The following is a 24,540-nucleotide window of genomic DNA, read 5'->3' as shown; positions in this document are numbered from 1 at the left end:
CTTCCAAAAGCAAAGCTTTGAGGCCAAGTGCTCTTTTGCAATTGCTAGTCCCTTAAGAAAGGAAGCCACATCCAGCGTGTGTCCCTCTGACCTGGTGAATGCTGTTAGCGCCAGCTACATGCCCAGTGGTTCACCGTCTAGCAGACAGCATTTGCCAAAATATACCACTGAGTAGGATATGTATGGCTACCTTTTTTGTTTTTCCTTCAGTGATTTATTATGAGAATGGTGTGGAAATAATTGGTAAATAATGAATTGCAGTGGACTCTGCTGTGTATCCTTATGTGGAACTCTGCACTGCGCTCACCGAGCAGTCGTCAGTGGAATTTAATCAACAGAGGGAAAAGGATGTGGATGTTAACGATGTTAAATGCAGCACTTGCTGGTTTGTAGTGTTTTATAGTGCTGCAGGCCTAGTCCTGAAATCTTGTCTTAGACAAAACTCCCTTTGAGTTTAATAGGAGCTTAATCTAGGTACAGAATTCAGAACTAGGCTATGTTTATGTTGTTGTTGTTGTTTAGCATATGCTCATTAAGTTTCTGGGTCTGTTTTAAGGATTTTGGTCTGCTGTCTCAAGGATGAAAAGTTGTGTGTAGATATTCCTGTATGTTGTCTGTTTTAATTAGAAAGGGTGAATGATAATCTGTTGTGCTGTTTACTTCTCTGTTTCTTTTGTTTTCCTCCCGTTACTTTTGATCTGCAAAGCTGCGTAAGGCTTAATTTTTTATCCCAGGGCTAGTTATATTAGCCAAGGCCTTAGGGCAGTGGTTTTCCAGAGACACAAATTAATTGGTATTTTATTGCATTGAATCCAAATCTTTTAGATTCTGATCTTGCTCAATTGAAATAAATTATATTTATTATTATTATTATATTCAGATTATATTCACTGGCATCTAGATAGCTGTGTCACCATTCAGACCCCAGATTACTGCATTTTTATGCAAATTTCAAACAACCATTTATGCAACCTGAATCTGTCTCTGTAAAATTGCAGATTATTAGTGCTCCCTTAAACTTAGTTTTTAATTCTATGGTTATTTCTGATTTGAGAGGCATATAAGAGCCAGAAAATACAGGTAGTGTCATATGTATGAATACACACAAAGCTATTAAAATATTACTATTACTGCAGCTTCTGCAATGGTGCATATCAAAAATATTCCTTTACATTTCCTACTCAGGACTGTGTTTCCTGCTTCTAATATAACATTTTTAATTATATTACATCAGGAATAGAGTTTCTTTGGACCATTAGGAGAAGCATGTGTTGGAAAAGTGTGTGATCACTCTGTGATCACAGTGTTACAATTTACCTTTCTATTTTTTAATTATAGTCTGGAGGACAAGATCAAGAGAGAAAGAAATCAAAACGTAGAGGGGATTTGTACTCAATACAAACTTCCTTGATTGTAGCTGCACTTAAAAAGATGCTTCCTATTGGGTTGAACATGTGCACTCCTGGTGATCAAGAGCTCATCTCTCTGGCAAAGAGTCGGTACAGCCACGTAAGTGTGTGCTAAGAAATATAATTACAGCCTTAACTTTAATTTTACAGGACAAGGTGGTATGAATAAACAGCTGAACAAACATACTAATTCTAATACATTATAATTTAAATTATGGTTGTATAAAAAATAAAATTTTGAAAGATCGTGTGTTAGTGTTTATTCCTATCAAAGTTTGATTCTTTGTGCTCACAAGCTTTTTGTCTTCTCGGGCCACCTGATAACTTCCCTACTTTTAAAAGAGAAGCAGCTAACTTTCAATGTTAAAAGAATAACTGTTCTTTTGTACAAACTTGTGCATGTTCTTATAAAATAATTCTTACTCAGAACTGAAAAATACTTCTACTTTTCTACAGAGGGACACTGATGATGAAGTCAAAGAACATTTACGTAACAACTTACATTTGCAGGAAAAGGTAATATAAAAAATCTAACTTACATGTACTGGTGTAGCCTTTTTAAATGTGGAAATTGCACTTGTTTATCATGTTTATGGTATGCGATAAAAGAAAAACTGTCAGAAAAAAACAAAGACATTTTAGCATTTCTGTTTTTTTTTTTTTTTTTTTTGACATAACAACAACTAGCTTCTTGCTAAATTAGGCTGGAATATTTAGGTTTCAAGGATTTCTGTAGAATTGGAAAAGTTTAAAGAATTTTATTTGGTAGATTTAAAGCTGTAATTGCCTAAAGACATTTGGATCTAAAGCAAAAACATAATGTTTCCACTTCTCATTTTAAATTTAATGTGCTTTAACCGGTAAATAGTATTTCTATGAATATATGCATTTATTCTATGAATATATGTAAAGTGACTACAATCAAATAAAATCAAGAATACCTTGTATCAGCTTAGCATTTAAGAGTTTTACAGCATATTTATATTTCTGCTATGCAGGCCCTGAAAATTATAGGGTCAAAGGCGATAACAAAATGAAGTCATGGAGTCATCACCATTCTTTAAATGTTAAAAAATTTAGATCACTGGCCAAAATTTTTGAAATTCTGGCAATTATTTAGTTATCTTAGATGGGAAATGGCTGTCTTAAGTATTGGACATTTGTGCATACCTGGGTATTTCCTGTTTTGTTTTTGTTTTTTTTTTTTTTTTTTTAAAAAAAAGGCCAAAAATTCTATCTGAGACTCTTCAGCTACTGAAATTCCAGCTGTCTTTGGTAGCTTCCATAATACAGCCTTTCCCCGTTGGTAGAAGGCACTGGTAAAAAGGCATTGATAAATCAAGCTAGTGATTCAACACTGTTGTATTGTCCATTTTTATGCTAGATGTGATGCAAAATTCCCAGGGTGCTTTATTCGGTTTCATGGAATAAAAACAGAAGCTCGCTTAGGCTTCAGCTACCAAGGAGTTTATAGATTCTTGTGCTATTTTCCAGCATCTAGCTCAACTTTGGTGAAAGATGATGTAGGATATCTATAACTTTGCTTACTACTCCATGAGAATAATAACGAAGGTAGTCATTTTCAGTACCTCTACTCAGCAGTATGAAATATGTCGATTTTCAGTCTGATGATCCGGCAGTGAAGTGGCAGTTAAATCTGTACAAAGACATTTTGAAGAGCAATGAACCTGCTGACCCTGAGAAAACCGTGGAACGTGTGCAGAGGATATCGGCTGCTCTGTATCATCTGGAGCAGGTAAAAAGTAGAAAACTTACACTGTGCTTATTTAAAATTAGAATGAGCCTCTTCCCATACAGAGATTATTTCCACTTCACCAAATATAATTATTTAAGTGTCCAGATAAAAGTGATCTTTGCACATGAATACATATAGGCACACAGAGAAACGTGTGCTGTGTGTGGATATACACACACAAAGTAGTCAGTGAGATCTGCCTGAAGTTCCAGAGAAAACTCAGAAAGTATTTACCCATACACAACTTGTAAACACTTTCATGAACCTTCAAGTACAAAACGTCAGTATTCAGTAGTTGAAAACTCTGTAGCGTAGGAAAATATATTTGCATATATTTGCATTTATTTTAATGAACACATTTCATTGTCTTCCATTCCTTCACGTGAGGTTGATGTAGAAAACTTAGATAGTTTTAACACGAAGCATTTGCCTTTTTCTCTCCTTTCATCCTTTTCCTTCAGAAATGATGCAGCAAAGAAGTCTGCTCATGAATGATTGACTGAATCTGCATAGCTAGGCATAGAAAAACCATTTTGGATTTTCCCCATGAGTTCCACATAAGATTTTTTTCTGACATCTAAAGCTTTTCAGTATAAACCAGGAAGCACTACAGAGGGCCCTCTGTACACTTTCAGATTATTTTAATTTTTAGACTTTTTTTTCTTTCAGGAGGCAAGGAGCTTTTGTAACATTTTATAATGCATTAACTACATTAACTTGCGGTTAAAAAGAAAATTTGGGGTAAGAGTTGAAGAGTTTCCATGGTATGTACTAAAAGAGGTATTTTTCCTTAGGTTGAGCAGCCGCTCAGGTCCAAGAAAGCAGTTTGGCACAAACTCCTGTCAAAGCAACGCAAAAGGGCTGTGGTTGCATGTTTCAGAATGGCGCCATTATACAACCTGCCAAGGTAGATGACTTAAAGGTTTATGTTTTTCTAAGTTTGCCCTGTTTCTTAGTGCAAATACTGCCTAAGAGTAGCCTAAGAAGTGTGCTGATTTTTGGTCTTTCCTAATGAGTTTCAGACAAAATAGTTGGTTAGTTATCAGCCAGTTGCTCGCAGTAAGAATTTTTTTTTTTCAAAACACATAATCAGAGGGGAGAATGACCATAGGAATTACACTGCTCCAAAAACCAAATGCTTCATTTTTGCCAGCTGTTGTCTTGTCCATTCTGTGTAATTATCTTTGAAAACTACGTTAAAATGTTGCTGCTGCTTCCGTTCTTTTTTTGCCTCTACTTGTTTGCTCTTTTTGTTCTCTGTTCACCTGTGTTCATAATCTTTGCTTTTTTAACTTTCTTTTTTATGGCTATTCCTCTTTCCTGTTGCATTGCAAAGGAATGCTTCTTGGCCTGTAGGTCATGTGAGGGCTCTGACGTCAGGATGTCATGGGCATCTAAAGCAGCTCTGAGGACAGAGCAGTGCAGAATGAGGTTTTGGATTCGTGTGGTGCTCTGCTTCCTTCTCCAGCTGAGTGTAGATACTGCAAAGTCTGAGATAAAGTGCATCCTGTGCCTGGATCTATCGACTGCTTTAAATGGAGTATTAAGTCCATGTTACATTGGAATAGAATACACTTACCTTGTTCATTCTCACCAAAGCTGTTTTTTTTATTCAGATAGGGCATAGGCAGGCATTCAATGACATTTGCTTCTTTTGCACTATTTCACCTTTCGTGATGTATATTTCTCCTTAAAGATTGCTCACAAAATATTTAATAAAAACATTTCCTTTCATTTAAAAATGCCTTTATTAACACCTGTGCCCATGCTTGACATCAGCTCTGTAGCTGTGTCACTAACATACTGAGAAGAAAGCTAGATTTCACGTGACAAGATAAATAAATGCCAGGTGAAGAGAAAAAAAGCACACATATTTCCTTTACAAAAATTAGTTTTATAGTTCTAGACTATAATTAATTTCTCAAAACAGTTTCCTACCCTCTGTGTCTCCCTCCACCAGCTAATCTTCCTGGAGCCAGAAATGAAAAGGTTTAAATGAAAGATTAAAACCAATCTGTCTAGCTCGGAGGCCATCAGCTATTTCATGTTCAAGAGTTGTGTTTGGAGAAATGAGAGGAAGTGGTAGAATGAAAACCCATTTCAGTAAAACTGAGTATTTTTTTACAGCCATGTTCTTGATTTATAAATATTTTAATGAAAATTACAGATCATATGAATGTTAATATTCATGTTATCTGTAATTTTCATACACCTTTCTGTGTTAAAAGGACTGAAGTTGGTTCTTTTCACCCTTTTTGGTAGATTTTATGCTGGAGTTTACTGCCAGTACTAAGAAGTCTGAATATGAGACAAATCTGTGCTGTTATTATTTCTTGCAGACTCTAAAAGTGCGGTCCAATGAAACTATTATAGCCAACATATTTTGGTATCCAAAGTTCAAAACAAGCAAAATGAAAAACACTTTGGGCTTCTATTTTTCAATTAGTAGGAACAGAACAAAGTTATATATATTGTTAGACACAGATTTTATAGATAAATATTAGAATTCTGTCAGGAAAATAAGACTGTCACATTATTAGGCACCTAATTGCATACGTAACTATCCGTCCATCATTGAAATGGATTGTGTTATGAAGCCATCTCTGAACCCTAGGGAGTTTATTTCAAGTGCAGTGTGATGAATTCTCAGAGCTCCATAAGCCACAGTTTCAGATACAGCCCTCCTTACCTTGTGCATTTCCTCGTGTTGCTACAGCATTGCATTGGGAGAGTTGGTTCTAAATTTGATGATAGGAGCAATTAATTTAAAGAGCAGTAAGGAAGCTGATAATGGCAATATCCTTTCACCTCGGCCTAGGAAAGATTATGATCTTCAGGAGACAATGGGCTCTTTTTCTCTGATAATTTTCTGAGGTTTAGGTGGCTTTCAACATACTTTAATGTTAGTCTCCCATTTTTTATCCATTTTCTTCATGAGAATATATATCATTTTTTGGGAACTTCAGTGAGATATTTGGGAGGTTAAGATGTCCCTAGATGTGAAGGTCTTAGTTAAAACAGCAGGTTAAGAATTCATAGTGAAATTACTGTAAGATCTTCAATCATATTCCAAGGGCTCCCTGTTCTGAGAAGTACGTTAGATACAAAGGGAATCATCATTGTATTTTCAAATACATTGCTTCTCCAGGAAAAAAAGAAAAAAAGTTGGTGAAATTACCTATGCTAATTCTTTGTGTTCTCTGTTCATTAATTAATATATGTATAGCGCTTTGAAAAAGCGTTCTATTTGATAAGTATGTTTTCTCTGATGTGTGCATTTAAGTGTTTGACGTTTTAAGGAAATTAATTTACTGACTATTTGTTTTATTGTCTGTCATCTGTATACGCACATAGATACAGCAAATTTATACATGGAAATTTTTCATACACAGTTTGAAAAACCATTCTTTCTGACTACTTCATTGAACTTAACTTGTGCCTTTGTTGTTAGTTCTTCAATGAAAACCTATATGCTTTTCTTCAGACACAAAATTAGCAATTTCTTCCTGAGCACCTTTCAACGTGTTTGGCTGGAAAAAGTACATGAAAAAACTCAGTATGACAGGCTTATACTCAAGTTAACGGTAATGTAACTTGTGGAGAGCCTCTTCCTTATGCGCACACTTACTCCTTCTCAGCCATGATGTGATGTTATCATAAAACATGAATTTGTACAATTTTCAGTGGGGATTCTGATTGGTCAGTTTTTCAGTTTAATAAGCAAGCGGCCCCAGAGGGTTGCCGGAATAGCCCCCAGTTACAAAAGCAGTATGAGGATAATCTGTGTGCACGTTACATCTGGGCAGGTCGTGGCACATGGAGCCCCTGCACCTTGCCCAAAGGCAGTCTGTGTGCTTCTGCTAGTGCTGCAAGACGTGGGCAACAGCCTTGCTCCGCAGGATTCACTCAGTGTGCCTCCAAACAGAATTTCCTCACAAAGACAGTGTAAACATGGAATGGGTTGGTTAGATTTATGTGCGGTTTGTTCTCATAACTGTGTTTTCTGTGTATAGTTGTACAATTAAATTAATCAAACTGCATAGCAGTAATCAATATGCCTAGCAGTTTTCTAGAGTTGGTCTTTTTCTAGTGCAGCTCTTGTGCGTGTCTAATCCAGCTTTTTGAGGACACATGATTACTGCCCTGATTTGGAGCTGACAGATGAGCAGCTGAGGATAGCCTTGTGTGGGCAGAAGAAGGCAGCGAGTGTCCACAGATAACATGTGGGATAAAAACTTGGTATTATTTTGCTATTGGCAGCCATATTCTGCTGTCCCAGTGTCCTAGTTTGATTAACTTGTAAGTCCTCCCCACTCATTCTCGGTGTATTAACATCTATATTTCTCCCATGCTTGTATTAAAGCTCCAGTCCTGAAATTTCATGTATAGTGTAAATGAGCACTCCCAAAGCCTTCAGAATGAAAACTAACATATATGTATGTAATAGGAAGAATGTCAGGAGTACTTTTAGTTTTTTCTCTGAATGTTAGTTAGATTTTGCATTTTGTTTCACTGACCAATCAGAGGATCAAAATTGTACAAACACGTATCCTTACTAATCATTAACCACCTGAGCTGTTATACTGTGTTCCGTTACCCCTCTTGATCTCCCTTTCACAACCCCCCCAGGCACCGTTCTATTAACCTCTTCCTCCATGGCTATCAGAACTATTGGATAGAAACAGAGGAATATTCATTTGAGGAGAAACTAGTTCAGGATTTGGCTGTAAGTACTGACGTAACTGGGCATGGTTTTCAGTGCCCACTTCAGTCTGTATTTTATGTATCTATTAGAACATATATATAATTTTTATGTGCTTTATACATTTGCATAGATTTATAAAATCCTTGTGCTTCAAGGCATGAGGTCATTATCTGCTGTGGTCAAAAAGACATTTACTGTGTGATATATGCACACTGAGGTGCGTTAAGGTGCTTTGTGCCTCTGGCCGAAGGATGTGACACTCATTCTTGGGAACAGAAATGGATCAGATGAACTGTCGGTCTGTATTTGTCATTATGCTAATTCCTATGTTCCTATATTTTAACTACTGTTTTTTTAAAGCTTGACACAACTGATGGCTTTTCCCCTTTTTCAAATTTTTGTTGGTGCTTAATATTTAATTTTAACATTTTCAGCTTGAATCCAAATTCGTTTTGCTCTTTCTTGTTGATACTTCATTGGGAGACATAAATGTATGCAGCCATATTCAGCAAAAGTAGTTTATGCACCTACTTGATGAAGGGGGATTGGCAAACTTCAGGACTCTGTTCCTTAATCTTGAGGCGACTCCTTTCTTTCCTTCTCCTCTGTACTCAGTTTGTCTAAAATATTTCTAAGGGGCCTATCTGCTTGGTATCTAAACACGTTGAATTAAGTGGCTTCCTAGATCCCAAGGAGATTTTTCAGTGTTAAAAAAGGAAGGTACATTGAAATTTGATGATTATTACATTTTGTACTAGGTTTGCTGTTATTCTTATGATAAAGCCGATTATTCTTTTTAAGTCATGGCAAAGAAGGAAATATTTATCATGACACATTGTTCGTACCTTGATATTAAGAGTAGTAATAATCCTGCATTATAAATCGTACAAGTGAGAGTACATGTAAAGAATATCCTCTTTATCCAGTCCAGTTTTGGATATGTTTTGTAAAAATAAAAATTTGGAGTTGATAGTAAGAGAGTTCTTAAATTTATTGAATCAAGATTAGATATTATGATGCATGAAAGTATTATAGGAAATAGTAGTGATATGCACCTAATGATAGTCTCTAAAAACAGTTAAATTCCCCAATGAATTTTGCTAAATAATTGAGTTTGGGCTTTATTTCAATTATGGTCCCTTGGAAACCTAACTATATATATATATTTTTTTTGCTGAATAAGGTTTGCGTAACACTTTCACTGTCTCATTCCCAATACTTTGCAAATGAGAAACTATGTTGCCATCAAATGAGAATACCAGAGTCAGATACTGTGCTGCTTAGTCATACAGGCACAAAATGTTGCAAGCTCTGCTGCAAGCTGCTCAATAAGGTGAATACTGGAAGTTAATACAAACTGGTCATTTAAAAAAAAAAAAAAAAAAAAAAAAAAGAAATCCTTTTCTGAGCTTAATTTATATACGCATATATTGTTTTTTAAAAACTCATAAAGCTTAATCTTATGTTCTAAAATAAATCTTGACACAGACATCTCCAAAAAAAGAGGAAGAGGAAGAGGAAGAAACTGAGAAAAAACAGCCTGATCCACTTCATCAGATTATCCTCTACTTTAGTCGCAGTGCTCTCACAGAGAGAAGGTAAAAGAGGGATAATTTTAGCTGCTGTTGGGACAGTATTGTCCTTGGTGAACAATTTTCTACTCCTTTTATTGGTGTTTTCATGTATTAACCTCAGTATGAAAATTATCTTCAGACAAAGGTTGACATATTTTTGACATCCATAAAACTTGTTAAATGCCCAGTAGAGAAATAACCAAGCCTGAATTCTCATAAAAACGTGAGGTCAACTGGAATGGTTGTTTCATTCAGGGTATCCCTCCAGTCTCTGCTGGGAATGCAACATGCTTTGCTTGTACTTTACATGTTTTCCATTCATTACATTTTATTCGCTGTGTTAGAAAAGGTTTTAAAATACCACTGATTATTAGAGTGACTGTCATTTTATGTATTGAGCTTAGGCTGTTGATCAGAACAGTTTAGGCCGTTGATCGTTTCATATAAGTAGCAAAATTCTCCAGAGCTTTGTATGTTTTTCTCTTTGATTACACTATAGTTTTAACCCGTGATATTTAATAAACATAAGAATATTTATAATTAATATTTCCAGAACGCTTTTATTGACTTGCATCAGCCAGTTAGTCATTTATGTACGTAAGACTAAACTGGATATCCAAACATACCTGTAAACTGTTCAGTTAAAAAGTCATATAGATTTGGTATGACATTGCGAAATACATTCATAATAGGATTCTTTTAGTACAGTGAGATTTCAAGGAGTGCTTCTAATAAAAATGGAACTTACATATTAGTAGCAGTAGGACAGCTCTTAATTACTACCTCATAAAAATTAAACTAGTTTTTTTCCTCTTTACAGCAAACTAGAAGATGATCCTTTATATATTGCCTATTCTGCGATGATGGCAAAGGTAAATATTTCAAGCTTTCCCCCTCACCCCACTCAGGTACTTCCTGTTTATCTGAAAACCTTTCTAAGCTTTCTGTCTCTTATGTGAACTACTTAAAACTGATAGTTGCTGTGTTTTTAATGAAAGAAATGCTGTTCAGACATATATAGTAAGAATTTTCTTACTTTAAAATACAGTTATCAAATTGTAGTAAGCAAATCACATTGCTATCAATGGGCACTTAATTTTGTACAGAATAACTCATGAGACATCTTAACAGTATTAGTTACCTTTGTTATTTGGATAATTATTTTTGAGCTACTATTTGAAGTTTGTCAAAAGAAGTCAATATTTCTAATGTGTCGATTATACTTGGCACTTAAATATGAAAAGAGTTTAACGGGGAACATAAATGTTGTAGATAGAAATAGAGATAAGACACGAGAACGCAACCTACAGATAGAGGGATGTCTGTAGTTGGATAAATAGCCTGAAACCCACTCGTATATTATGGAAAATAAGCTGCTTAGTGTGGCTGAGCACAAATATCTAGGATTACAGGGATGTTAAGTCTTAATGGCTTGAATTATTGCTTTAGAAAGCTTCTTGGAAGAGTCATTTTTATACTGCAAAAACTGAGGTACAAATAGTCATTATGTTTCATCCTAAGCAAAATCTTATTTCTTCTATTCTTTTATTATTTCTAACATAAAAAGAGTTGTCAAGATGAAGAGGAGGAAGAGGAAGATGAAGAAAAAGAGAAGACATTTGAGGTAAAATTTTGATCTCATTGTCTAAAGACATCATATTAAATATGCTTATTAGAGTAAGTGCAAGGATAACACAGTATCTGTTGAGTTGCTTTGCTAGATTATTCGTATAAAGGAAAGACTGTGTGTTCTGAAGTTCTGGAATTGAATAACCTATGGATGATGGAGGCAGGTGTTCTTCAGTAAGATCAGACATCATCAAATCCCCATATTTTGCCTGAACCAGTTCCAGCCTGTATTCTGTTCTCATTTTTGTTCCCAAACCCAGGAGAAAGAAATGGAAAAACAGAGAATTCTCTATCAGCAAGCTCGCTTGCATGATCGTGGAGCTGCTGAGATGGTCCTTCAGATGATTAGTGCAAGCAAAGGTGATGTTGCATGAAGAGTTTTTCTGGTCTGCTTTTCTGATTAAATAATTTGTAATTGCTGTTTTAATGACTGTATCTCTATTTTGATAGGTCATACAGGACCCATGGTTGTTGAAACACTAAAACTTGGTATTGCTATTTTAAATGGTGGGAATACCATAGTTCAACAGGTATTTTTTAAACTACTTTGTGTCTTGTTTATGTAAAGGAAGGAAGTCATTTGGAGTATTTTAATGTCCTGTTGCGTTGTTGTGCTAGGAAGAGTTCATTTAATTTTAAGTTAAATGATGAAAAATATCAGGGTAGTTTTGCTGTAATAAGGGAAGAGCGAGCTGTCTGTTTGCATGAGCAATGATATTATTGCTGGCCAGTGATATGCATTTAGAATGATAATTTAGGAAATTGTTAATTTACAATAATTTTAATATAGATTTTTTTTTTCCCAAATGTATATCCTGTAGAAAATGCTGGACTACCTGAAGGAGAAAAAGGATGCTGGGTTTTTTCAAAGTCTGTCTGGCTTGATGCAGTCTTGCAGGTAAAACATAAATCATATTACTAAAGTCAGGTTGGTGTCTAATTGCCCAATGCAAATGCATTTGTTAGATATGAACTGCAGAAGTCAGAGATTGTAGTGCTTTTGACTTTTTTTTTTGTGAATCTGTTCATCTTTTAGAATATTCATCCAAGGTAGAAATCAAAGCAGAGAACGATGGAGTATGCCCTTAAAGGCTTAGTGTGGAGTTTCAGACATATTAAATGGAATGGCTGCTTTACTGATCCCAGCTCCCTGGAGTTTTTTGGCTGGGTGGTTCTAAGCATGGATAAAAGCCTTCACTGAAGGAGGAGGCAGGCCAGAGGATTTCTGCTAAGCTATCCATCCCACACATCTCTGACAAGTTACATAAGCTCTGTGTCTTCATCTGAATCCTCCCTAGCCAGTCTGTTAGAGGGGGCATGTGGTCAGCAAGCCTGTAGTAGTTTATTTACTTTGACAAACGGGAAGTTCAAGTGAAGTCAGGTGAAGGACTCCCATAAAGAAGGTGGAAACCCGTTGATGTCCTTAATTGCTCTTTATGATGGACAGCCTCGTTTCCTCAGCGTTTTCAAGCAACAGAAGGTTTCGGAGTTCATAGGAAGTCTATACAAAGGCAGGAAGACTGAGGAAGGGCTGGGGACCTCACTACAGCAATTGCTGTGAAGCAACTGCAAAACAGTTGCAGCCTATTTAAGTGTCATCTGCTCCCTCTTGTCATCTTTCTGTGCCTGCACAACAATTTAGAAAGGACTAGCTCAAAGAGAAGCTGCACTGATAATTATTGGCAGTTGTATAGACTCCTTGCAGGGCCTCATTAAAATGTGGTTTTGGTAAAGTGACTTAAACACTGAAAAACAAGCAAAAGTAACAGACAGATGTTTTGTTTAATGATGTTGTTAGAACTTAAAATGAGTGACTGCATTACTGTTTACCTGAGGAAATTTATATAATCAAAAGATTACGTTTGGATTGTTTGAATGGCGGTATTCTGATTGTGTGCTGAGAAACCCTAGGGACTGGTATATGCCAAGGATATCCTTGGTATATGCCAGGTTAGCAGAAGGATAAACACGTATGTTTTGACCCTGGAATATTTTGAATCTCTGATGTCTTCTGAGTAATATATAATATATACAGTAACAAAATGATAACAATAAGGATAATTTAGTGGGAAAATCTATGTTTGAAAAATAAACTTCAATGTGGTGATCAGCGGTGCAGAGTCTAGTTGGAGGCCTGTGGCTAGTGGGGTCCCCCAGGGGTCAGTCCTTGGTCCAGTCCTGTTCAATTTATTCATCAATGACCTGGATGAAGGCACAGTGTGCTCCCTCAGCAAGTTTGCTGATGATACCAAACTGGGAGGAGTAGCCGATACCCCAGAGGGCTGTGCTGCCATCCAGAGGGACCTGGACAGACTGGACAACTGGGTGGTGAAAAACCTCATGCAATTCAACAAGGCCAAGTGCAAGGTTCTGCACCTGGGGAGGAATAACCCCAGACACCAGGACAGGCTGGGGACCGAGCTTGTGGAGAGCAGCTCTGCGGAGAAAGACCTGGGTGTCATGGTGGACGACAAGTTGACCATGAGGCAGCAGTGTGCCCTCGTGGCCAAGAAGGCCAATGGGATCCTGGGCTGCATTAAGAAGAGCGTCTCCAGCAGGTCGAGGGAGGTGATCCTGCCCCTCTACTCAGCCCTGGTGAGGCCGCATCTGGAGTACTGTGTCCAGTTCTGGGCTCCACAGTACAAGAGGGATGTGGAGCTGCTGGAGAGAGTCCAGCGCAGGGCTACAAGGATGATCAGGGGCCTGGAACATCTGCACTATGAGGAGAGGCTGAGGGAGCTGGGCCTGTTCAGCCTGGAGAAGAGAAGGCTGAGAGGGGATCTAATCAGTGTATATAAATACCTCAAGGGAGGGAGTGCAGAGGACGGGGATGGTCTCTTTTCAGTGGTGGCCACTGATAGGACTAGAGGAAATGGCCGGAAACTGAAACATCAAAAATTCCATAGGAACTTAAGGAAAAATTTCTTAACAGTGAGGGTGACAGAGCACTGGAACAGGCTGCCCAGAGAGGTTGTGGAGTCTCCTTCTCTGGAGATCTTCAAAACCCGCTTGGATGCAGTCCTGTGCCACGTGCTTTAGGTGTCCCTGCGTATGCAGGGGGGTTGGACTAGATGATCTCTAGAGGTCCCTTACAACCCTAAGCATTCTATGATTCTATGATTCTATGATTCTATGATGCTCTTCTTGTAGGCAGGTTTAAGTCAATATAGAGAGTAATATTTAAGGTTCCTTTTCCTCTTTTCAGTTATACATGAAATCCTAGATTATATTACTGGAAATAAATATTAAGACCTGACTTAAGACTTGTTTTATATTCAGAAATGGACATTGGACTTTTATTTTCCTCCCAAGCTATTTTATGTGCATATTAAAGTAAATATGTGGCCATGCATATGACATTGGGTCAAGGCTAGTTGTTTAAGGCCTCTGGACATTTCCTAGCAGAAGTTATTTTTTCATTATGTATTATAGTACTTTTTCCTGTTTTTCTTTTCTTTTTTTAATATAAGTGTTCTTGACCTGAATGCGTTTGAAAGACAAAATAAAGCAGAAGGCCTGGGAATGGTTACTGAAGAAGGAACACGTAAGTGGAACAAAATTGATTCCAGTAGAGCTTAAAACATTATTTGTACTTCCCTCTGTAACTGGAAATGCTATTTACTGTGATTAGAAGCTCCTGTTGATAGACTTGCTAAAAATAATCTTTGAGTTTGAGTTCTGAATACGCTTTATATTTACAAAATCTTTAGCAATCATTTTTAAGAAATAAATGTTGTACCTTCCAATTTCTTATCCTATATTCTTGTTATTTTTCTTTGATCCACAGTCATCGTTCGTGAGCGTGGTACGTTTGGGTTTACAGATTTTGATGCTGTTGTGTGTTGCAAATACAGAATGTAATCTTCTTTAATTGCATCTTCCCAGACATCCTTTAAGGTTTAGCTTTATGGTCTGCAGTGGGTTGTGTGTGCAGCTTGAATGAACAGTTTGATGCTTGTTAAAGAAGTGTCTTTCATATTTAAGGCATGGTTTTATTGATAATTAACCATTTACTTAATAGAGATATGGTCCAGTAACTTTTTTTTTTCTTAAAATCATGAATGCCTTGGAGTGCTAAATATCTTGGCTGTGCTTTTTCTGTCTCATAGTTTGTTTTATTTTCATTATTATCATCTATCTCTTTAGTTTAAGACAGCTTTTATAATATTGCTTTTTAAAGGATGCTGTTTTAAGATGATGTGTTTTGTGCACTTAATAGCAATAGTCACATCATCACTGTATTTATGTATTTAAAGGTGAAAAAGTGCTGCAGCATGATGAATTTACTCGAGATCTCTTTAGATTTCTACAGCTGCTCTGTGAAGGGCATAACAATGGTAAGTTAACAAATTAATTTTAGGGAAAATTGTTTTTATTCTCTAAACAGAACTGATTCTAAGGTTTTTTTTTTCCCTCTAACTAGATGATCTTGTTTTCTGAGGAAAAATGGTATGCCAAAAATGTGAATTGTGTATTTTAATTGGAATTTTATGTTCTAACATAATTTCAGAATTTATGCATGTCATTAATTGCCGAGCCTATTGCAAGGCATGTGGATAACAATTCTTCAGAATTTAAATTGTGATATATTATATTTCAATTTCTAGTACACATAGTAAGTCTCTTTACCCAGGGAGGACACTTGATATCTCCCACATTGGTACATGAAGATAATCCTGTGTTTTTGATTTCTTCATTTATATTTACCAAACACAAATCATTTACTATTCCAGATTTTCAAAATTACCTACGTACTCAGATGGGCAACACCACAACAGTAAATATTATCATCAGTACAGTTGACTACCTCTTGCGTCTTCAGGTGAGGAAAACCTAGATAAAAAAAAAAAAAGCTATTGTTATGAAAAACAGGTCAACACAGAAATACCATGTTTGAACCACTGCTTCAACTCTTGGTGCTATGAATGTAGGCAGTAAATATTGGGTACAAAATCCAGAAGTAGAAAATAAAAACATTTTTGTTTTGTCTTAGGAATCAATCAGTGACTTCTACTGGTACTATTCAGGAAAAGATGTCATCGATGAATCAGGACAGCGTAACTTCTCTAAGGCTTTGGCTGTCACCAAACAAATATTCAATTCACTTACAGAATATATCCAGGTAAACAAGAAAATTTTAACAGAAGGTATGAACATATTTATGTTATATGTTTAAGTGGCCTGATCCTATCCTGACTTATATATTTTGGCTATGTTTTTCTTGATTTTCATACGGTTGCATGGAATCACTGGCAAGTGTAAAGCTAACATTAAAATATGTGAATGGCTGTAAATGTAACATGATAGAACTGATAACATGATAGAAGCTAGATTTTATGCACTAGATACCAAAGAAAGCTCATGGGAAGCTTTCTGCTGTAGCTTCATGAGAGTCTGATTTTTTTCTTGGCTAAACATAAATAAAAAAGTTTATCTGTGGTTTTTTGGGGTTTTTTGGGGGGGGTTGTTTTGTTTGTTTTTGTTTGTTTGTTTTTGTTTTTTTGCTTTTGTTTTTTTTTAGGGCCCTTGCATAGGTAACCAACAGAGTCTGGCTCACAGTAGGCTGTGGGATGCAGTGGTTGGCTTTCTTCATGTCTTTGCCAATATGCAGATGAAACTTTCACAGGTATTTTCACTACTTCAGTAATTATTTTTTGCATCTGTTTATAAAATACTGTCAAGCGAACGCTGAGAACTGTAAAGTTAACGTACTGGCACTCACTGGCTGTGCACATATTCCTTATTAGTTGTAAGCCCTTCAAGTTGGCCACGGATCCGTGTCGGTCTGGTCGTGTTCTGCAGCACACAATCTCCAAGTGTTACGGAGTCGTAATGCCTTCCACCACTAGGAAGTCATTGTGAAGTGAGGAAGGACAGGTTCTTTTTGAAGTGAATACTGCCAGATTTTGCCTACTACTTTTGTCTAGTAACAAAGTTTGAGAGTTTTTACTGTCCATTAAATGCATTTCAGCAGTCCTTAATGCTTTATTAAAACATAAATGTTGATGATACCTCTCCTGTAGTAGGTTATCCTTTTACTCTCCAGTAGTAGGTTACCCTATGATCTGATAGAAGATCATAGTAAAATGACAGTGAAATGATATTGAAATATCTGAACTGCATTTGGATGACCATGCTATATGCAATTTCTTCCACAGGTATTTATTTTCCTGATAGATATATACAAAGTATAAAACAAAACAAACAAACAAAACAAAACCACATTAACTCTACTTTTATTCCAGGACTCTGCTCAGATTGAATTGCTTAAAGAACTGCTGGATCTGCTAAAGGATATGGTAGTAATGCTACTGTCTCTGCTCGAAGGTTGGGCCTGTTTTTTTATGATCACATATTATTTTCACAGTTTCATAACATAAAATGTAATAATTATCAGCCTTTCTAAACTTTGCTTTTATATGGTGCCAACACAAAAGCTATTTCATATTATTTAAAAATTATTGTTGGGTGAACATAGCCATGAAAAAGAGCTACAACTGAATCATATTAAATTTGAAAGAATTAAATTTGAAAATGGGCGTTTCATCAGTGTGAATGTGAAGTTACTAACTTAAAATATAGAGACACAAATTAACATTTTTTTTAATACACAATATAGGTAATGTTGTAAATGGAACTATTGGAAAACAAATGGTGGACACGCTTGTGGAATCATCCAGCAACGTAGAAATGATTTTGAAATTCTTTGACATGTTTCTCAAGTTAAAAGATCTAACTAACTCGGATGCTTTCAAAGAGTATGACCCCGATGGTAAAGGTATCATCTCCAAGAAAGAATTCCAGAAATCAATGGAAGCTCAGAAACAATATATACAGTCAGAGATTGAATTCCTGCTATCCTGCGCAGAAGCTGATGAAAATGATATGTTTAACTATGTTGATTTTGTGGAACGATTTCATGAACCAGCCAAAGACATAGGGTTTAATGTAGCAGTGTTGCTAACAAACCTTTCAGAGCATATGCCCAACGATTCCCGCCTCCAGAGCCTGCTGGAACCTGCAGAAAGTGTCCTGAACTACTTTGAGCCGTACCTGGGCCGCATCGAGATAATGGGCGGAGCCAAGAAAATCGAGAGAGTTTACTTTGAAATCAGTGAGTCCAGCAGAATGCAGTGGGAGAAGCCACAGGTGAAGGAATCCAAAAGACAGTTCATATTCGATGTTGTAAATGAAGGCGGAGAGCAAGAGAAAATGGAGCTCTTTGTGAATTTCTGTGAAGACACAATCTTTGAAATGCAGTTAGCCTCCCAGATCTCTGAAACCGATTCACCTGAAAGGCCTGAGGAGGAGGAGGGGGCAGAGCCTTGTTATGTAATGGATATTGGAGATGATGAGGAAGAAGAGAAGTCCCTGGAATCAGCCTCAGCTTTTGCAGTAGCCTGTGCTGCAATGAAGAGGAATGTTACTAACTTTTTTAGAATGGTCACTTTGAAGAACCTAAGGAAACAATATAGGAAAGTTAGAAAGATGACGGTAAAAGAGATGGTGAAAGTGTTTTTCTCCTTTTTCTGGATGCTATTTGTAGGGATATTCCAACTGTTCTTTTCTATAGTGTGGGGAATTTTCCAGATTCTTTGGAGCACTGTATTTGGGGGTGGCCTGGTGGAAGGAGCCAAGAACATCAAAGTTACCAAAATACTGGGGGACATGCCTGACCCAACCCAGTTTGGAATCCATGATGATGTTATGGATGCAGAGAAAGCTGAAGGTGCTGAGCATGGCGTTAGAGCTGAACTTGTGCAATTTGTGAAGGGTGAAAAGGGAGAAAGCGACATCATCTCGGACATTTTTGGCATTCATACAAAGAAAGAAGGTGGCTCTAAGCATGGTCATGATGCTGGACTTGGAGATATTGCAGAAATACTTGGTTCTGATATTCCTTCTTCTCTGGAAAACTCAGTTCGTAAGAAAAAAGGAGTACAGGTATGTTCAAGAGATTTTGTATTTCATTGTGGAATATAATACAAATATATTGCAGAACATTCTCTTAGTAATGGAGCCGTTTGACTGTTGACTGATGAAGAAATGTATTGGCTGAGAACATACTTCCTATTCTGAAGTCTTGTGAAAAATAGAGCTCACAGAGCAGAAAAATTCAGCCCAGAGTGTCTAGATTTCACTGCAGTGAATTGTTCCTGTTCATGGGGACTTCAGTCAAACCAAGACATGCTAACAGCTTTCTAGGAACAATTCTTGTTTTAAACAGTTTACAGTCTTATATACTGCATTCTGCACTGCCTATTTTCTGATATCAATTACCTTTACGATATGCTTTTTCCTCAGTCATTATTTGCCATCATCTTCTAGTTGCAAGTCCTTTTTATTTCCTATTATTCGAAATGATTTGCCTGAATGTATGGTACATTAATGTTTGTCATAGAATCATCCTTCACTATTCAATTGACATTTCACTTTATTTCACTCTGCTAAACTAAGCATGGCTGTAATCTATAATTTATTGTTCTTCTATCTTAAAATGGGCCTAAACTAAAGGTCAGAATCTCAATGCCTCTATCAGTTTGGGCATTATTTTTCACTCTACATCTCAGATTTTTTTTCCATTTGTAATTCAAAGATTTCTTCTTCTCATCAAATTTAGTTCACTCTTTATAGCATTCTTGCCAGATATTTTCAACATAATCCTCCATCATACTTCATTATTTCCATTCTGTTTAGAAGTTTTCCTCCAAGATTTGTTTATTGCCTATAAATAGAAATATTTTTTTATTTAACTGAAAATGGCTTTCCTTTCAGATCACGTAGCATTTAGCATAAAGGTAATGTCAATGTAATTTCAAACTTAAAGAGCTTGGGAGGTTGGAGTAAATATTTTGTAACTTTCTCAATGGATGTTGAGTTTTCTTTGAACTAGAGTTTTCTTTGAAGATTTGTTTTTACTATTGATACACAATTGTATATAATTCACCATTGTATTGTGGGGAGAAAAAAAAATCATATAGCCATAAGGTCAGCGACATTATGCAGTTTCTCTGGCTATACTGTAATAACCAGTGAAATTGGGTACGTCCTTATGATGGAAATGATTTGTTAGGGCATAGGTTTTTTTCTGAGAAGTTCCACAGGGAACACTGTGGAGCACCATGCAGATAAGGAAGTAAATAAGTAAAAGCAGGAATAGTGAGGTGAGTTTTTGATAAATCAAAGAGTAAGTGAAAGGAGTGGAAGTTTGAATTGTTAAGAAAGGAACAGAGAACACTAAAGAGGACCATTGTGCACCATGAAGCCAAGGTATATTGATATCTCGAAGACAGGCCAGATTCCGCTATTTCAATAAAAAAAAAGTGCCAGAGTTAGAAGTTCAGTGGACCTTTATCAAAGGTTTGGAACAATCCCTGTGGATGAAATTATTTAGGCTGAGTCTCTTCACCCTGGAAAGGGGACAACAGAGCACATATGATAGAGGAAGGATAGACATGGATTTATTCATTCTTCCAACACCCCACCCTTTGAAATCTGGGCCTGCACTTCTCTGCTGCAGTCAGCCATCTGTACAGTAGTTTATTGGCTTTTGACAGTCTTAAGGGACTACTGTAAAATACAGTGCTTGGGTGGTGGGGAGGTGTGCCAGTAGTGGCTTGGTGGATCATCAGCCCACCTAAGATAAATAGTTTAGGAGAAATATTGCATAAGTGCCTGTTGTTTAAATGTTGGCCTAGTGTCAGTGGCATTTGTGGATGTTGACAACGTAACTGGGTTTTGTAGTGCTTCATAACTATGCACATCAGCTCCAGATTTTGATGCTGACATTGATATAATACATTGTTCCCCTTTTTATCTTTGGAATGAGGCAAAACGATGCTCCTTTTCCTCATATCCAGTAACAGCACTGAGTCTTTGTGAGTGATGTTTGTATTTTATGGTACGATCGGGATAAAGCTACTCTCCTACCCAACTGGTCACCTAATCAGTATGATAGCACTGAATAATTCCTTTAAGTTATTCAGTCAACTGGACTAGTTAGAGTATGGATTAGCACTGTATTGATAAAAAGGTTATTAGATTTTTTTTTCTGTGAAAATCTAGTGTGTTTAGAGCTATTTTAAAAAAATCTAACATTTTAAAACTGGAAATGTGTTATTAATAAAAAATATAGTGTAGTAATTATTTTGTTTCTTAAAAACAGTAATTAGAGTTTTTTGAAAGGATCCATCCTGACAGTTAAAATGCTCTTGCAGGCACCTGAAATAGCAAAAGAAGTTGAAACAGAAAGAAAAACAGAATCTGAGAAGGCTGAGTAAGTTTTTGCTCTTTAAATCCTTGCTACTTCTCGCTACTATTAGATGAGCAGAAAGAAGCTGATCAGTGCTCTGTATTCCAAACACTGAGCAGTGTTTTGAAAAGCCGCCCAATCCGCAAGAGGTGGCTGTCCAGCCCCATGCTTCAAAGTAGTACTTTGATTTCAGAGGACCCTGACAATACTGCACATGTAAATCATGTAAATCTACAGTCATCATCTTTAAAAATAATCCTTTAAAATTTTTGAATCCAATAAGAAAGTGCTTGAAAATGAGCACCACTCTTGAAAGAACTCTATGACGTTTTGTTGCTATTTATGATTACCTTACTAACTTCTGCAGTTTAAAACTTTCATTCAACCATTCACTTCAATACCTTTTACATTCCATTTTATATACTCTTTTATATAGATATGGGCAAATTCAGCTTTTGATGGTTTTAGTAACTAAACCACCTTCCTACTATCTCAAGTCTTAATAGCCACTTTTCATAGAGGCAGCTCCTTTTTTAGGAGAGGCTTGATGGTCACCTACATATTTTGTAAGGTGGTACTCTCTGAAGGAACCTCTTTTCATTACTCATCCATCCCCTTAAGAGAAGTGACTTCCTGGACTGAAATGAACTCAGTCTATCAAGATATTGAATACTGCACCCTAAAATCTTTCTGTCTTTTCTTCAGCCTTGGGTTCAAGAAACTGCATGAGCAGCCCTACAGTTGTTCTGCTGGTTTTACTGAGTAGGCATCTCCATCAGTGGGTTTGGTGGCAAACAGCTCTGCACTTTACACTGGTGCAGTAACGTCTGCCTAGTTTCTGGCCTTTTACCTTGTTGATCTGTGTTCACTCAGTGCCTCTAATATTCGTTTATATCACCTGGAACCAAGGTCAGTTTTTGACTTTGGATTTATTTTTTATCTGAAATCTTAGTGACCTTCACTCACTGTCTCAGAACAGTTTGCATTCAAAGCCAACTTTTTGAATTACAATTGTTTCTAAATGCAAACTTTTGTAATATGCAAGTTTGTCTAGGTATTTTTGTTAGCTAACCTTTCTTCTAGTATGGAAGATGGTGAAAAGCAAGATAAAGCAAAGGAGGTACAATCTGAGCATCCAGAAGAGGGAAAAATGAAGAAAAAGAAGCGAAGGCATGGACAAAAAATTGAGAAACCTGAGGCTGTTATGGCAAACTTCTTTAAAGCTTTGGAAATTTATCAAACAAAAATGCTGGTAAGCTTACTTAAATTCTGTTGCTCAGTGAACTTTTATTTATATAATATAGAACATATATTAAGTGTGTTTGAAATGGGAAGAAGAAATTTAATTGTAAAAGGAGTGTTGGCATGAGTTTTTCAAAAGTTTGACTGTTCTGATTGTTTTGTGATATTTGTAATGCTTAATAGCATTATAAAAATTAAAGTATAGATATAATTTCTCTTACTTTAACCTTGCTGAATGGATTAGGCAATTTCTTGAGCTTCTTGTGCCCTATTTTCTAGAATATTTTTCAGAACAAACAAAACTATCAAGTAGAGAATCCTCTACAACCCTCTACAAGTAGTTTATTCCAGTATTTGTCTGTCATTACTCCTGGAAAGCTTTCCCTATCATTCTGTTTCACTCTTCTCCCTTCTAACTTTAAGGCCATTATTTTTTAATCCTGTTTACCATGGAATGGCATACTACTTGCCATGTCTTGATGCTGGCTGGTGGCTGTCTCTAATATCTCTCTCTTTTTTTTTTTTTCTCCTCCCTCCAGCATTATTTGGCAAGAAACTTTTATAACCTACGGTTTCTTGCTCTATTTGTTGCATTTGCCATCAACTTTATCCTGTTATTTTACAAGGTAAGAATATGCTTATTTCCAAAGACTATTTAATGCTGATTTTAAGGCTTGTTTAATAAAGCCATTATTGAGGCCCTTCAAGCACTAATGCAAAGCATTTAGATATGAAATAATTAAAATGTTTCTAAACCTTATTACTAAACTAATATTATACACTAAACAGATATTAAACCTTTATTTTCTTTATTTTACACAGGAAGAATGAAAATATAGATTTGTTTCATTCATTTGGTATAGTTGAGTTTTAGGCACTTTTTTCTTTCAGTCACCTAAGTCTATTCCTGTTTGAATTCTAAATCCTTGTCATGGGAAAGCTGAAATCCAATTGAAATAACTCAGACGCAGGAGAAAAAAAATAAAAGGAAGATCAAACGTGTTTTTCGCAACCATGTTTGCAGTGCTGCTTACAGACTTATTGGTTCTGCTTTCAGTGTCAGCACTGCGCCAGCAGGTTGTTAATCTGTGGTGAAGATACTTCCCTGCTGGGACCGGGGCTGGAATTGCTCGGGCTGAGCAATTCTCTCACTCTGCGAGGATAGAGAGGAGGCCAGTCCTCTGGCCAGTCCTCTGTGCCCAGCTTCTTTCTGCTTTTCAGAGAGTTTTGTGGGTTGGCCAACAATTCACTGTATTGCAGATGGAAGGAAAAGATTCATATTCATGAATACAGGTTAATCCATCATGGTCAGGAAAGGGTCTGTGGGAGCTGGAACAAGACAGAAGGAGCTCGGGATTTCAGGGAAAACTCAACACTTATTCTGAAGCCAGTTTTCTACTGCTGGCAGAATTCAGGGCAGAATGGCAGCTTTATGGCTTAGGATATTTATGAAATACTAATTAAGTACTACCTAGAGTTTAGTAATCATCAACAATATAGATCAGAAAGCAAAACCTGAATTGTATCAGATTGTATCATATCAGATTGTTCTTCTAATAAGAAAGACATTTGTGCAGAACTTTTTCTTGGAAGAAATAATGACAAATCTCTTATAATACAGGAAATGGAGAAAAAGCTTTTAAGTTCCTTTCTTATTTTTAATGCTCTTGAATTTCTCCCAGGTAACAGAAGAGCCACTTGATGATGCCGAGGAGGACTCCAATCTCTGGAACACTTTTACTGAAGAGGAAGAGGAGGAGGGCATGGTGTTTTTTGTGTTAGAAGAAAGCACAGGTTACATGGCACCCACTCTCAGGGCACTGGCTGTTATTCATACCATCATCTCCTTCGTCTGTGTGATTGGATACTACTGCCTGAAGGCAAGAGTGGGACTTGATAATCAATCTGTGTGTGTTAAAGGGCTTAAAGTGATTTCTGAGCTGATATTGGAATACCTGTATCTAGTTACTTAC

The 24,540-nt window shown here is 36.6% G+C and overlaps 1 protein-coding gene across 1 annotated transcript in view; it reads left to right on the top strand.

Annotated features, from left to right (window-relative positions):
- The window catches only part of RYR3 (ryanodine receptor 3), a 179,545-nt gene that overhangs the window by 143,550 nt on the left and 11,455 nt on the right, over positions 1–24,540 (top strand). Inside the window, exons 74-96 of the mRNA XM_088529281.1 lie at positions 1,339–1,509; positions 1,866–1,925; positions 3,034–3,165; positions 3,960–4,072; positions 6,650–6,749; positions 9,359–9,468; positions 10,265–10,316; positions 11,012–11,068; positions 11,334–11,433; positions 11,524–11,603; positions 11,895–11,971; positions 14,544–14,617; positions 14,861–14,878; positions 15,330–15,410; positions 15,807–15,895; positions 16,067–16,195; positions 16,595–16,699; positions 17,319–17,400; positions 17,693–19,017; positions 21,291–21,349; positions 22,409–22,577; positions 23,107–23,193; positions 24,250–24,447. Of these exons, the coding sequence (XP_088385407.1) occupies positions 1,339–1,509; positions 1,866–1,925; positions 3,034–3,165; positions 3,960–4,072; positions 6,650–6,749; positions 9,359–9,468; positions 10,265–10,316; positions 11,012–11,068; positions 11,334–11,433; positions 11,524–11,603; positions 11,895–11,971; positions 14,544–14,617; positions 14,861–14,878; positions 15,330–15,410; positions 15,807–15,895; positions 16,067–16,195; positions 16,595–16,699; positions 17,319–17,400; positions 17,693–19,017; positions 21,291–21,349; positions 22,409–22,577; positions 23,107–23,193; positions 24,250–24,447 (3,468 nt within the window). The remainder of the gene's footprint in view (positions 1–1,338; positions 1,510–1,865; positions 1,926–3,033; positions 3,166–3,959; positions 4,073–6,649; positions 6,750–9,358; positions 9,469–10,264; positions 10,317–11,011; positions 11,069–11,333; positions 11,434–11,523; positions 11,604–11,894; positions 11,972–14,543; positions 14,618–14,860; positions 14,879–15,329; positions 15,411–15,806; positions 15,896–16,066; positions 16,196–16,594; positions 16,700–17,318; positions 17,401–17,692; positions 19,018–21,290; positions 21,350–22,408; positions 22,578–23,106; positions 23,194–24,249; positions 24,448–24,540) is intronic.

This window comes from Tinamus guttatus, unplaced genomic scaffold (assembly GCF_059628265.1).
Source record: "Tinamus guttatus ecotype Peru unplaced genomic scaffold, ASM5962826v1 Tinamus_guttatus_pri_ptg000327l, whole genome shotgun sequence".
NCBI lineage: Eukaryota > Metazoa > Chordata > Aves > Tinamiformes > Tinamidae > Tinamus > Tinamus guttatus.
The sequence above is the reverse complement of the archived record's forward strand: the minus strand, read 5'-3'. Positions and strand labels throughout refer to the sequence as shown.